At 42.7% G+C, this 15,416-nt stretch overlaps 1 protein-coding gene across 1 annotated transcript in view; it reads right to left on the bottom strand.

Annotated features, from left to right (window-relative positions):
• Positions 1–15,416, bottom strand: part of ZEB1 (zinc finger E-box binding homeobox 1) — a 193,938-nt gene that overhangs the window by 16,891 nt on the left and 161,631 nt on the right. The window contains exons 5-7 of the mRNA XM_040352620.1: positions 13,800–14,002; positions 10,221–10,326; positions 5,597–7,368 (exon numbers count right to left, since the gene is read on the bottom strand). Coding sequence (XP_040208554.1) covers positions 5,597–7,368; positions 10,221–10,326; positions 13,800–14,002 — 2,081 coding nt within the window. The remainder of the gene's footprint in view (positions 1–5,596; positions 7,369–10,220; positions 10,327–13,799; positions 14,003–15,416) is intronic.

Genomic DNA, 15,416 nt, shown 5'->3' with positions numbered 1-15,416 from the left:
AGTCAGTTCCCACTCAGTGTTAGCTAGTGTCAGATAGCATGCCACACTATCACAGTCCCATTATAATTTGCTGATCACTGCCATTAGTTATATATATATATATATATACATAATAATTTCAATATTTTGTAGATGCTATAACTTCAAAACCAATAAATATACACTTATTGGGATTTTTTTAATGGCAATGCTTCTGTATCTCAGCCAATCAGGAGGGGAGTCCCGGACGGCCAAGGGACTCATGGACATCGCTGGATAGAGATGGGGCACAGGTAAGTATTAGGGGGGACTGAGGGGGGCTGCTGCACACAGAAGGCTTTTTATCCCCATGCATAGAATGCATGAAGATAAAAAACCTTCTGCCTTTACAACCTCTTTAAGTACAGCTATAGTCAGGTCACAATCATTAAAATAGTTTGCATGTAGCAATATGAGGTCTTCTAAAGCACGATGTGTCAGTCATGTTGATGCAATTATTCAGGGCAGACATGGACAAAGCTCACAATGACTCTCAGTGACCTTGGAAGGAACAGTGGGCACAACAAATTATTCTGGGCAGTTTAGGAAATAATTTGTTTGCATATCAGCAGTCCTATCAGCTTCAGAAATGAAGGCAAGTTATGTGTAAAGATCAAACAACTGTGCTATTTGGAACTTTATTAATTAATTAATTATAAAAAAATAAAATCACAGTTCCTATCGATTTCATTCAGGTGTAAAAAGGGAAATGAAAAATGCTATACCATATACCCAAAATATTCATAAAAGGAAAATATGCAGCCATCATAAAGACATCATAATAAAGACCTGAGGTGTGATAGAATAAATAAGAGATTTGACCGTTTCACTTCTGGTGCCATCATACTGAACAAATGAAGACAGTAATGAAATCTGACATCCTGGTGCAGCAAATGCAGCATGCCAACCTTTATGCCAACCTTTATACCAGCACAGTATATTGATACGCCTGCTACGTATTGACAAGACAGGTGTTCATTGCTGTGGTCTCTCTAGGAAAGCATGCCATATAAAATACATAGAAATGTGATTCACCAGAGATACTATACTGAGCTGTAACCACAATAAAGATGGCAGATGGTGCTGGCAACCAGTGTAAATGGCTTATTGTGGTAAGTTGTGGGAAAAACAAGCACATCAGGGCTGAGTTCTAATATAATATCCTCTTTGTACAGCTGGGAATTTAGGCATTTCAATCCAATCAGATAAAAAAAAAGTGCTACCCAATAAAGCAGGGTTGTACTTCCTGACCTATGAGATATTAGGCAACCTACACAAGTCAAGATGTAACTTGTTGTATGTTTGCTGGACCTTGAAAATGGTTGTAAACCCTTGTTTACAACTTTATGCTACAGGTAAGCCTATATTAAGGCACGGTTTAGGAGACATCCCTGTATTTGCAGGGCCAAGCCAACTGAAGCAATGGCACTATTTTCCCGTTGCTTCAGTTGTTCTGTGCCGTTCATCGCGGCTCCGGCCAATCACAGCGCCGGAGCCACGATACCCGGAAGTCACTCTGGGACAACATGTCCGGGGCCGGAGGGGGAGACGTGTATCGCTGAGGGGGCTTCGATCGGAGTTAAGTAATACATAATCAGCTAGTATGCTTTGCATACTAACTGATTATGCCTTTGTCTTGCAGGGTTTATTGTTTTCCAGGTTTGTTTCGGAGGGTTTATGTCCTCTTGAAGGATTTGACTTGAGACTTGTGGTACCCACAGCCCTTCAGATGGCATGTGGAAGTTATTCTGAATAAAGCTTGAATTTTTACCAATTCCTGCTAAAATTGGCAAAATTTGAGTAATGGGTGGCCTGGTTGACATCACTCAGCTCAACAAGTTTCAAATAAAGAATTGAAGGAGCCTAGTGGACAGCTGTTGGTGGCATCCTATCAGATGGAGTCACTGTTGGGCCTCGTCCCCATGGGCATACTTAAAGCGTACGCCTGTGCCAGGGTCGGGTTTGCCCACATGGAGATGCCCAGGTGTTCCGTACATCCCTGTGCCGGCAGTCCTATCATGTCAGTTGGAACGCAGTGACTACACAAACACAGCTCCCAATTTGACATCTGTGTGCGCCCCCAGAAAGAACACTGTCTGCATTTGGGGTCCTAAATCCGCACCAACCAGATGGCTGTTGAATTGGGAGTGCAGAGTTGTGTCTGTGCAGCCAATGGGGTTGATTTACTAAAGGCAAATAGTCTATGCACTTGCTCTAGATCAAAGTGGGATATGCAAGGAAAAAAAAAAAAAAAACAGCATTTTTGCTTGCACGTAATCCGATTGGATGATAGAAATCAGCAGAGCTCTCCCTCAGGTCTAGCACAAATTGCAGATTGTGCTCCACGCTGCCGAGGCGTGTTTAGTAAACTGAAGGGTGGGTTTGTGTATCAGAAAAATGTGTTTTGCAGTACTAGGCATAATTAAATTATCTGCCCCCAATTTGGCAGCACTGCCCATCATTTAATAATCCGGCCCCATCACGTAAAAATCCTCACCTTACCCACATGAACGTGCCTCGGCAGCACGCAGTGTTCGTAAACTCAGCTGTTGTGATGCGAATGCGCAGTTCGAGCCGGGGCACTTCTCGATAGCAGGCACTTCTCGATAGAACACAGCTGGATGACTCATCAGCTGTCAGCAGGGTTCCCAGCTGATAGCTGGGTCTGGTACAGATTTTAAGGGGAACCCCATACTCATTCACATGGAGGGTCTGGATCTGGGAGCCCCCTTCCTTTCCTGACCTGCTGGGCGGCATGCTCGGATAAGGGTCTGGTATGTATTTTGGGGGGACCCTACACCATTTATTTTTTCATTTTAGGGGGTGTCCCCTCTGAATCCATACTAGACCCGAAGGGCCTGGTATAGATGTGGGGATATACACCCCCTTCTCCCCAAAAAAAAATTGCCGCCATTTTTTTTTACATTCAGCTTTCAGCGGGAAAGCCCGCTAACAGCTGATGAGTCATCATTTATTAATTACAAGGCGGCCGGCTTCCCAGCCCCCTTCTTAGCAACCACCTATATACAGTGTGTTTTAAAGAGAGCAATTTTTTTTTTTACCTCAAAATGCATGAAAACTGCATGCAAAAACGCATTAACAAATGTGGGTTTAAAAGTGCAAAACTTCCCTGAAAAACATATCAAGCGAAGCCGCATAGATATAAACCTAGACTAAAGGAAGATTATTGGAGCCCTTAAAGTTGACCTACATGCAAAATACTCTTCAACCAGCCTTGTGATTTAGACACCCTTGCTAGGTCCCAGACCTCTCTGCAGATCACAACAATACAGTCTAACCCAGGACCAATGTTAGTTCTAGTTGTATCTAAAAATACATCTAACCGAGTGCACATGGGGCGGATCCGTTTGACGGACTCTGCGCTTGCTCAGTAGGGATCGCTCCGCTGAGCAGGCAGATGGCAGCCCTTGTGAAAGGGGCCTTACTTTAAAATTCATACACATAGGGATGTTTTAGATAAGTTCTAGAAATGTAGTCTTTTGAAGCAGTTATCACTACACTTGTCAATAGTATCACAGGACTCATGCCACTATGTGCCCCTACGCTATTTTAGGTCTCTAAATTGTCTTGACCCAGATTTGTGCTTGAAAATTAATCAATATACAGGGCATTGAAAGAGTATTCATAACATGCATGCATGTTACAACCAAAAACGTAAATGTATTTTATGTGATAGGCCGGGTACACACGAGAGGATTTATCCGCGGAAACGGTCCGGGGGACCGTTTCCGCGGATAAATCCTCTGGCGGATTTTGATCTCATGGTTGTACCAACCATGAGATCAAAATCCCCGCGGAATTCCGTCCGCGGTGACGTGTCGCCGCGATGATGACGCGGCGACGCTGTCATATAAGGAATTCCACGCATGCGTCGAATCATTACGACGCATCCGGGGGATGGATTCGGACGGATTGATCCGGTGAGTCTGTACAGACCAGCGGATCAATCCGTTGGACTGGATTCCAGCGGATCGATTTCTTAGCATGTCAAGAATTTTGATCCGCTGGAAATCCATCCCCGGGGACAAAAATCCGCGGAAACAGATCCGCTGGATCGTACACACCAGGGGATCTATCCGCTGGAGCCGGTCCGCGGATCAATTCCAGCGGATCGATCCTCTCGTGTGTACGGGGGCCATAGAGTGATAGACCAACAAAGTGGCACATAATAATGAATTGGAAGGAAAATGATAAATGGTTTTCAATTTTTTTTTACAAATGAATATGTGAAAAGTGTGGCGTGCATTTGTATTCAGCCGCCCCGAGTCAGTACTTTGTAGAACCACCATTCACTGCAATTACAGCTGTAAGTCTTTTTGGAGATGTTTCTACCAGGAAGCCATCCATTGTTCACAACTGTCATATGACCTGCTGTGATTGGTTACAGCAGTTACGTGGTACCGGCAGTGGGCCAGTACAGTCATTGGCTGTGTGACAGTTTGTGCCGTGCGGGACGTCATATGATATCCACCCAGCTTGACGAGAGGTTACCACTGACATCATTATGCCATAGGCCGTGTCTTTATATAAACTCATGCCTCAGTAGGCATTGTCAAGCAAAATTCCCCAAAATCTGGTTCCCTTTGCTAGACAGGGTAGGCGACACAGACATCTCAGCCAGCAGCATGAGAAAGCTGGCTGGCAACTCGTAAGCCAGCAGTGTCAAGCAGAGTGCGAGGGGGAGGATGTCAGAGAGCTGGAGCATTGTGTATATAATGCAGCAGTGTGACCCAGGGAGAGGGGGGCAGAGAGCTGGAGCATTGTGTGTAAAAGGCAGCAGTGTGACCCAGGGGGAGGGGGGCAGAGAGCCTGAGCATTGTGTGTGTATAAGGCATATAAAATTCATGTTAGTGGTCCGCGGGATTCAAAATTGTGAGTTTAGTGGTCTGTGAGGTTTATAAGGTTGGCAACCACTGGCTTAGAGCACCAAGATAATTACAGTGGAGAATAACGTAAGAAAGTGTTCATAGCAGAAGACAACAGGGAAATATCGTAGGCTAGGCTTTGACTATGTTAATGTTGGTAAACTTATTGTGTAAGTATTAGGCCCCGTACACACGACCGAGTTTCTCGGCAGAATTCAGCCAGAAACTCGGTTCAGAGCTGAATTCTGCCGAGAAACCCGGCCGTGTGTACACTTTCGGCCGAGGAAGCCGACGAGGACCTCGGCGAGGAAATAGAGAACATGTTCTCTATTTCCTCGTTGTTCAATGGGAAATTTCAGCTCGCCGAGGTCCTCGGCGGCTTCACAAGGAACTCGACGGACAAAACGATGTGTTTTGCCCGTCGAGTTCCTCGGTCGTGTGTACGCGGCCTTATATATCATGCCATAGACCATCATTGATCTATTTTTTTTACACAAAAAATCCATTTAATATTTTAAATACCACACTAACTAGAATAAATTGTGTTTTTTATCTGAGTTCAGCTTTGAGCAAACTGTGTGGCCTTGAAATGCCCTGTGCACCAAGGCTTCAAACAGCTTTTAATATAAAACATTTCCATGCGAACATATTACTTTCTCCTGTAAAAGAACACAAAGAGCATTTCTTATTACCTGATTTCCATTAGCTTGAAGGCTCTTCTGTTGAGGCTCTGAAACTGTTGCAGTAGAAGTGGTGGCATAAGTGTATGTCACTTGGGGAATCAAGATAGTCCGCTGGTTGGCAGCTAGTGCTCTAAGACAGGGAACACTATTTTGATCTGTGATGGCAACAATTGTAGGTAACTGGGCAGTGACTGTGGGAATAGCAATGTTTATGGGATTGGCACTTGGGTTTATTATTAGAGCTGGCTCCGATATTGGGACATTGTCCACTTGCATTGGCTCTTTTTTAATACAACACAAGTTCAAGGGTTCTTCTTGAACAGAATAAGCACTGCTCTGGTAAACACTAGTTATGGAAGGTCGCTCCAACCCAGTTCCAAGCTGCTTTGGTAAAGATAAATCGAGAGGTTCCATTTGCTGCTCTTGGTCACCTTTTACCTCGTCGGATACTGTTGCACCATCTGAGTTTTTCAGCGAAGAGAGGTTTAGTGGTGATGGGGAGGTTGTGCCACTCTCTGAACCATTTGCAGCCAATGGTTGGGAGGGGTCATCGTTTGGGGGGTTCTGCAAATCATTATCTTCATTCTCAACATTACTGTCTTCTTGCAGTTCAGTATTCTTCTCTGGTAAGCTACCATCCAGATCAGCTTTTGGTGAAGATGACCTAGAAGATTGGAGAGAAATTTCTCCATTTTGCATTTTTTCAAACCATTTTCTTACCACGTCCTGTGGTAGGTTTACAGAATCAGCAATTTTAGAAAGTTCTGCAGCACTTGGCTGTGCATTCAGCGCATAGTAGGCTTTCAGAAGTGATAGGAGGTTTTTTAATGGTGGTTGACTAGGTGTAAGGTTTCCATCTGCAGTTTCCACTGTTGAAGACTCAGACTTGGATTCAGCCTTGCTACTTTCAGGAAGTGGAGTACTGCTTTTCTGATCATAGTGCTTAGGTTCTTGAAGTGCATTGGAATCTGGTGGCTGATCTTCACAAAGCGTGCAAGTGCTCTCCTCCGTAAACTTTGTATCCTTCTCAGTTTTAATAGTTAGATCTTCAGGTAATTTTTCAGTCTTGCAGACTTCTGCTGGGACTTCTTTTTTTAGGTTCTGTGGAACAAGTGAAAGCTGGCTTGGCTGCTCTAAGCTGTAATTGATGATTATTTTGGTTGTCCCATCTTGATCAACCAAAGGAAGACTAAAAGCTGAAATTACAGAATGACCCGCTTGCTGTAAGGTTGCAGAAGTAATAGTCCCTTGTTCTTTGGATGTAAGATTGGCATGGTTATTTTCTAACACTTGTCTGATTACATTCCCATCAACAGCCATCTTAAGAACATTTTGAATGTCACTAAGGTTAATACTAATAGGTGATACCAGGCCCATAGTTGGTAGAACAACAGCTTGTACTACACCCTGAGGAGAACTGGTTGCCTGGAGAGCGTTAACACCACTAAACACCCCATTTGGCAAAGGGGCAGAACAGTTGATTCCTGACGCAACCACAATAGGCTTAATTTCATAATCCACAGGTTCCGTTTTAATTTGGTTTATTGGAAGTTGCTCCTGTAAAGGCTTGTTCTCGATCTTTTGTCGAATTGGTGGCCGTACTGGACTGCCAGGGGATGCAGACAGGGAAGGGGAGGAGCACTGGGGGGTCTTCAAACCGGAACGTGCACGTCCATTGACCGGAATTACGCCAATACATTTTTTACTGCTTATATGGGAACTATAGGAACCAGAATGGGAAAATCTCTTCTTGCAGTTTGGGCATTCATATGGCTTCTCTCCTATAAAATTAAACACAAAAGTCAAGTATGTCAGCAAACCTAATGAATTACTTCAAATAGTGTTCTGTAATGCCCAAAAGGGAGAAACCACAGCTTTGAGGTTACATAGTAGGTGAGGTTGAAAAAAGACACAAGTCCATCAAGTCCAACCTATGTGTGTGATTATATGTCAGTATTACCTTGTATATCCTTGTATGTTGTGGTCGTTCAGGTGCTTATCTAATAGTTTCTTGAAACCATCGAAGCCCCCCGCTGAGACCACTGCCTGTGGAAGGGAATTCCACATCCTTGCTGCTCTTACAGTAAAGAAGCCTCTATGTAGTTTAAGGTTAAACCTATTTTCTTCTAATTTTAATTAATGTGGCCATTTGTCTTGTTAAACCCCCTTCCGCAAAAAAAGTGTTGTCCCTATTGTGGGGTCACCAGTATGGTATTTGTAAATTAAAATCATATCCCCTCTCAAGCGTCTCTTCTCCAGAGAGAATAAGTTCATCGCTCGCAACCTTTTCTCATAACTAATATCCTCCAGACCCTTAATTAGCTTTGTTGCCCTTCTTTGTACTCTCTCTATTTCCAGTACATCCTTCCTGAGGACTGGTGCCCAGAACTGGACAGCATACTCTAGGTGGCCGGACCAGAGTCTTGTAGAGTGGAAGAATTATAGTTTTTTCTCTGGAGTTAATCCCCTTTTTAATGCATGCCAATATTCTGTTTGCTTTTTTAGCAGCAGCTTGGCATTGCATGCCATTGCTGAGCCTATCATCTACTAGGACCCGCTGGTCCTTTTCCATCCTAGATTCCCCCAGAGGTTCTCCCCCCCCCCACCAGTGTATAGATTGCTAAGTGCTACGTGACCTCGTGTTGGTGTCTTTGGTGTTATCACTTTGAACAATAAAAGGCAAACGGAATTCCTGGATGTGCAGCCATTTCTTTTATTACAAGTGTATAGATTGCATTCATATTTTTGCCACCCAAATGCATTATTTTAAATTTTTCTACATTGAACCTCATTTGCCATGTAGTTGCCCGCCCCATTAATTTGTTCAGATCTTTTTGCAAGGTTTCCACATCCTACGGAGAAGTTATTGCCCTGCTTAGCTTAGTATAGTCCGCAAATACAGAGATTGAACTGTTTACCCCTTCAGGTCATTTATGAACAAATTAAATACGATTGGTCCCAGCACAGAACACTGGGGGACCCCACTACCTACCCCTGACCATTCCAAGTATTCCCCATTTATCACCACCCTCTAAACTCGCCCTTGTAGCCAGTTTTCAATCCATGTACTTACCCTATGGTCCATGCCAACGGACCTTATTTTGTACAGTAAACATTTATGGGGAAAAGTGTCAAATGCTTTTGCAAAATCCAGATACACCAGGTCTATGGGTCTTCCTTTATCTAGATGGCTACTCATCTCCTCATAGAAGGTTAATAGATTGGTTTGGCAAGAACGATTCTTCATGAATCCATGCTGATTACTGCTAATGATACCGTTCTCATTACTAAAATATTGTATATAGTCCCTTATCATCGCCTTCAAAAGCTTACATACTATTGATGTTAGGCTAACTGGTCTGTAATTCCCAGGGATGTATTTTGGACCCTTTTAAATATTGGTGCTACATTGGCCTTTCTCCAATCAGCTGGTTCCATTCCAGTCAGTAGACTGTCAGTAAAAATTAGGAACAATGGTCTGGCAATTACTAGTTCCCTAAGTACTCTCGGGTGCAAGCCATCTGGTCCCGGTGATTTATTAATGTTAAGTTTCCCAACTCTAATTTTAATTATGTCCTCTATTAACCATGGAGGTGCTTCCTGTGATATAATATGAGGATAGACACTGCAGTTTTGGTTACTGAAGCCCCCCGATTCCCTCGTGAAGACTGAGGAGAAGAATACATTCAATACCTTCGCCATCTCCCAATCCTTTGTAACCAGATGTCCTTCCTTATTCTTTATGGGGCCAATATGGTCTGTCCTCCCTCTTTTACAATTTATATACCTAAAGAATTTCTTGGGATTTTTTTTTGCTCTCCTCTGCTATGTGTCTTTCGTGTTCTATCTTAGCCACATAATTGCACCCTTATATCTCTTGTTGCATTCTTTATAAAGTCTTAATGCTGATGATGATCCCTCAACCTTGTATTTTTTGAAGGCCTTCTCCTTTGCTTTTATATGCATTTTTACATTGGAGTTAAGCCATCCAGGACTTTTGCTTGCTCCTAAGATTTTATCCCAATTTATGCCTTCTAGCAAGGTTCGTAGTTTAGGGAAGGTAGCTCTTTTGAAATTCAGTGTCTTTCTATTCCCCTATGTTTCCTATTTGTGTGATTTATACTGAAGCCAATTGACCTGTGATCGCTGTTACCTAAATTGCCCGGTATTTCCACATCCATGATCAGTTCTGTATTATTGGTAATCAGTAGGGCTGTCCCGATACCGATACTAGTATCGGGACCGATACCGTGCATTTGTGCTCCTGATGCCTAATCTGATACCTGGGATGGGAGAGGCAGCGTTCAATAGTACTCGGTGAGCAGTGGGGTAGCGAATGAAAGGTAAGTATGTACAGCTATTGGGGCTGGCAATAAAGTGAATCTGCTGCTTTATTGTGCATAGGCAAAGCACAGATTCACTTTAAAATATTCCCTGTTAATTCACTAAAATATTCATAGCAGGAAAAAATAATAAGGACGGCGTCACCACTACCTTCCTTCCTTTTCTTCAACATCGCGTCCTCCAAAATTACAGGTGCATAAAATGCCTTTACAGAAAGTTTTTGCAGAAAGAAAGTCAAATATAGTATCTCAAGGCAGCATGGATTAAAATGTGTTATGAAAGGACTTACCACTGTGAATCCGTAAATGTTCCTTTAGATGGTGTTTGTATTTGAAAGCTTTTCCACATTCAGTGCATTTGAATTTTCTGTTTCCACCAGACTGTGTTACATGCCTCTGTAAGAGAGGAAAATTCATAACTATATCGCAAGAGGAGCATAGCATTCTGAGTGGGTACAGTACTCAAAAAAACTGCGCACATTTTGACCTAAATTAGAAGAAAAAAAAGTTTTAGTTGTTTTGCATTCCTATTATTTAATTCCCCATGCCCCATGTATCATCACATTGACACTGTCTGTACTAATCGACCCCTTCTCCAATACATCAAACACACATACAGTAAGCAGAGGAAGATTTTGCATTACAGCTTATCCCATTGAATGCAGCATGCAGGACAAGCACATTCTGCTCCCTTCTATTTAGATACTTTTATATTATGTCCCGTACACACACGACCGTTTTTCCTGTGGGAAAAACTGCGAAGAAAGCTTTTCGTCGGGAATCTCGACTGTGTGTATGCTCCAGTGGACTTTTTCCCACAGGGAAAAAAAAGAGAGCAGGATCTCTTTTTTCGCGTCGGGAAAAATCCTAGCTGGAAAACCGTTCGTCTGTATGCTTTTCCAACCGGGAAAAAAAAAGGCATGCAATTCGACGCATGCTCGGAAGCATAGAACTTAATTTTGTCAGCTCATCATAGTCTTTTACGTCACTGCGTTCTTGGCAGTCAAAAGTTCACTGGACTTTTGTGTGACCGTGTGTATTCAAGGCAGGCTTGAGAGGAATTCCGTCTGGAAAACCATTGTGTATGGGGCATAAGAATGTTTTCAGGTTTTTCATATATGTTATAAAGCACATTTTAGGCCTGACAATTAGTTAAAACCCCCAAAACATTATATATTTTTTTTAAAGCAGAGACCCTGGAGAATAAAATTAGATTAGTTACAATTTTTATGCCACCCAGTATTAACGCACATTTTTATCAAATGCAGATTTTTGAGCAAAATACGCAGTAAAATTAATTTTAGAGCACCAATTTTTGTATGTAGAGGTAGGGTTGTGCATGAGAAGATTATAACTCCACGGAGGCACCGTCCCTGCAGAATATGAAAATTAAAAAAGTTTTGGTTTAGAAAAAAGTAAATAAGTTCTATCACAATTTTAAATGTTGTATGTTCTATGTTGTTTTAAAATTATGATAGAACTTATTTACTTTTTTCTAAACCCCACCGAGGCACATTTAAAGTCCCACCCCACTGTGTACTTTTTGAATTTTCATTATCCAATTTTTGGTATCATTTAAAGATATGGTGAAGAAATAGATACACAACATGTCAAGCCTTATAATTGCATGCGCCCAGAAAAAGGTGACAAACTTCAGGCCCCAAAATTGTTTGTGAGCGACACTTTAAAAGTCTTTAGAAGTTATAAGTTGCAAGCCCTAGAATTTTTGCTTTGTACATGGGGCTGGGGGGCTTAAATAAATGTTTTTGTGTTTTATTATTTATTTTTACACTTAACCTGTTTTCTAGCACATAGGGGGCCAATATCCCCCTATTTGATAGAATACTGTAATGACTGATCCTGGTAAATGAGACATGAGGGGGGTCTATTAGATCCGCGAGTCTCCCTGTCCTCCAATGAGACTGACTAGCTTCTTTCTCAGCCATATCAGCCAAGGAAAGTGATAGGAGGAAGTTGTGTCTCATCATTGGTATTGGTGTGAGGAATAGTGCCCTATTGTTGGTGTCAGTTGGAGGAATAGTGCTCCGTTATTGGTGTCAGTGGGAAGAATAGTGCCCCATCGTTGGTGTCAGTGGGAGGAATAGTGTCCCGTTTTTGGTGAAGGTGGGAGGAATAAAGTTCCATTATTTACATCATTGAGCGCAAATATACCCCATTATTAGTGTCAGTGGGAAGAAGTGTCCCATTTTTGTTGTCAGTGGAAGGAATGATGCCTCATCCTTGGTGTCAGTGAGAGAAATAGTGCCTTGTATCAGTGGTAGGAATATTGCCTCAATCCTTTATTTGGCCTGCAGGCCACAGTTTGAAGACCACTGCCATAGAATAATATCAACTTTAATTTTGCTGTCTGCTTCTGCTTAACATTGCAGCTAACACATAGGGGGTTATTTACGAAAGGCAAATCCACTTTGCACTACAAGTGCAAACTACACTTGAAAGTGCACTTGGTATTGCAGTCGCTGTAGATCTGAGGGGGACATGCAAGGAAAAGAAAAAATAGCATTTTAGCTTGCACGTGATTGAATGATAACATCAGCAGAGCTTCCCCTCGTTTCACATCTACCCCTCAGATTTACAGTGACTGCACTTCCAAGTTCAATTTCAGTGTAATTTCAAGTGCACTTTGCACTTGTAGTGAAAAGTGGATTTGCCTTTCATAAATAACCCCCATAGGCTGCACAGTTGGTGACATAAATGTTACTCTACTGTATATAGGGGTTTATTTACTAAAGGCAAATCCGCTTTGCACTACAAGTGCACTTGGAAGTCAAGTCACTGTAGATCTGAGGGGGACATGCAAGGAAAATACAAAAAAGGCATTTTGCTTGCACATGATTGGATGATGAAATCAGCAGAGATCCCCCTCATTTCAGAGTTTCCCCTCAGATCTACAGCGACCTACAGCGACTGCACTTACAAGTGGACTTTCAACTGAAATTGAAGTGCACTTGTAGTGAAGAGTGGGTTTGCCTTTCGTAAATCAACCCCATAGGCTGCACAGCTAGGTGACATAAATGATACTCTACAGTATATGGGGGTTATTTACAAAAGGCAAATCCACTTTGCACTACAAGTGCAAACTACAAGTGCAAAGTGCACTTGAAATTGCACTGAAAGTGCACTTGGAAGTGCAGTCGCTGTAAATCTGAGGGGTAGATCTGCTGATTTTATTATCCAATCATGTGCAAGCTAAAATGCTTTTCTTTATTTTCCTTGCATGTCCCCCTCAGATCTACAGTGACTGAACTTCCAAGTGCACTTTCAGTGCAATTTCAAGTGCACTTTGCACTTGTAGTGCAAAGTGGATTGGCCATAGTCTCTGAATTCTTATCAATACATGTTTTCTTTGAGCTGTAATGGTCCTTTAAAAATCTGAATGTAGTTGTAAAATGAAGCAAGCTGAAATGAGTAAACAGATAAATCCCAGACCTGACACCCTAGAAGTGTATGTGTACTACATAATATATGTATCGTTCCCACCCGCAGCACTGCATCCTGGTGACTGACAGCACAGTGAAGGTTGCATTGCAATATAAAAAGTTGAGTCTTTCCAGGTTTTGATCTACCTATCCTGTAAGTCATGCTGAGGAGAAATGAAGACACACAAATCACATTGCACAGACTGTGATGTAGTAATGCATCCATTTTACATTAAAAAAAAAAGAAATGCAGGAATTCTACCATAAATTGATATTCCGTAACTTCAGAAGGAAAATGCAGCCAAACTCATGCCTTTTATGATGGTGGTTTGGAACAGGTTGAGCCTCATCGGAGCTGCAGGTGTAGAAATAAACAGGAAGGGAAGGATGTGAGGCAGTGCTGTCCACCTAAAGCCTTCTTCCACTTACTTGATCTTTTCCTGACTTGTGGGATGTCATGTGACGGTCCAGCTGGGTTCTGTAGGCAAACGTGTAGCTGCACATAGAGCAACTAAAGTTGTCTTCATTCTTTTCATGCCGGTATTTGATGTGTTCCTTCAAGGAAGTGTAACGTTTGTATCCCCTGTCACAATACGGACATGTCAGGAGCTGGGAAAATGCGTCTGGAGTTCCTGCAAATAGAGATCAGTCTATGACACAGCTGCAGCTGGAAGTCATTTACAAACAATGAAAAACAATTCAGTACAATAGTCTTCATGTTAGCCCCTGCAGTAATAGGGTTTACCATTAGTGTAGTGTAGTGCCATGAAGGATGAAATTACCCCCCCCCCCCCCCCCCCAAGGATGGAGCTAGACCCATATTGAACTGCTGCACAACTGCTACATTGGGAATAAGGCAGTAAAGCATGGGTCAAAATTTGGCCAGCCCCTGCTGAATCAGCCAAATTTCGATCCTTGTATGGGCTAGCTGGTTGTACACAAGTTGACTTGTGTCCAACCAGGCTATGAGTAAGCACTGAGTATCAGTGCGAAACGTCAGCTGTGTATCCCATTTTCACCTTTTGCTGTGGATTGTAGTGTATTCCATTTTACCATTAAAGGACAATTCAGGAATCTTTTCCAGGAGTGCGGCTGTCCAAATATTTTCATTTTTGTTTTCTGTCCAACCAGGCTGTCGGGTTTTTCCCAAACTATCAGTGCCACCTGCTATAGCAGGCAACACTGATCATTGTGTTCTGGGAGCTTTCCCCGCTGGCAGAACACAATAGTGTTGCGGGAAGGATTCCCCCATCAGCACTGAGTGTGTTGGGAATGGGAATGGGGAAATCGGCACATTTTCTTTAATGCAACCCGCTGTCAGCATTGATAATGTACAATGAGCCAAACATATGTAGCTCAGTGTACATTTGTTGCACTGCTCTGTGTTGTGATGATGTGACTTCAGTGCATATGGGCATTTGTGATTTCATCATGGCCTGGCCAATCAAGTGACCGTACAGTGTGAACCTGAAAGGAAAACTGAGAGAAGTTCTCATGACCAGTGGGGGCGCTGACAGTGCAACACTGGAGGGGACTGTTTGACAGGTAAGTCCACAACAATGTGCTAATATGCTCTGCATACTAGCATATTATGGCTAACTTCATATACAGCTCAGTGTATATTTACGGCACTGCTCATTGCTGTGATGATATGACATCGATGCACTCGGGTGGGTGTGAGGTCATCACGGCCTGGCCAATCAAGACGCCGAACAGACTAAACCTTAAAGGAAAACCAGAAGATGAAAGCACCCATGGCCAGTGGAGGTGCTGACTAAACAGTGCTGGAGGGGATTGTTTGACAGGTAAGTCTGCACTATTGGTCTAATATGCTCTGCATTGCTGCAGAGGTTGAAGGGGTGGGGGATCAGGCTGTCAGTGCTCAGACCATACGCCACACACTGCATCAAATTGGTCTGCATGGCTGTCATCCCAGAAGGAAGCCTCTTCTAAAGATGATGCACAAGAAAGCCCGCAAACAGTTTGCTGAAGACAAGCAGACTAAGGATATGGATTACTGGAACCATGTCCTGTGGTCTGAGGAGA

Source organism: Rana temporaria, chromosome 5 (assembly GCF_905171775.1).
Source record: "Rana temporaria chromosome 5, aRanTem1.1, whole genome shotgun sequence".
NCBI classification, from domain to species: domain Eukaryota; kingdom Metazoa; phylum Chordata; class Amphibia; order Anura; family Ranidae; genus Rana; species Rana temporaria.
This window is presented reverse-complemented; position numbering and strand designations above follow the sequence as displayed.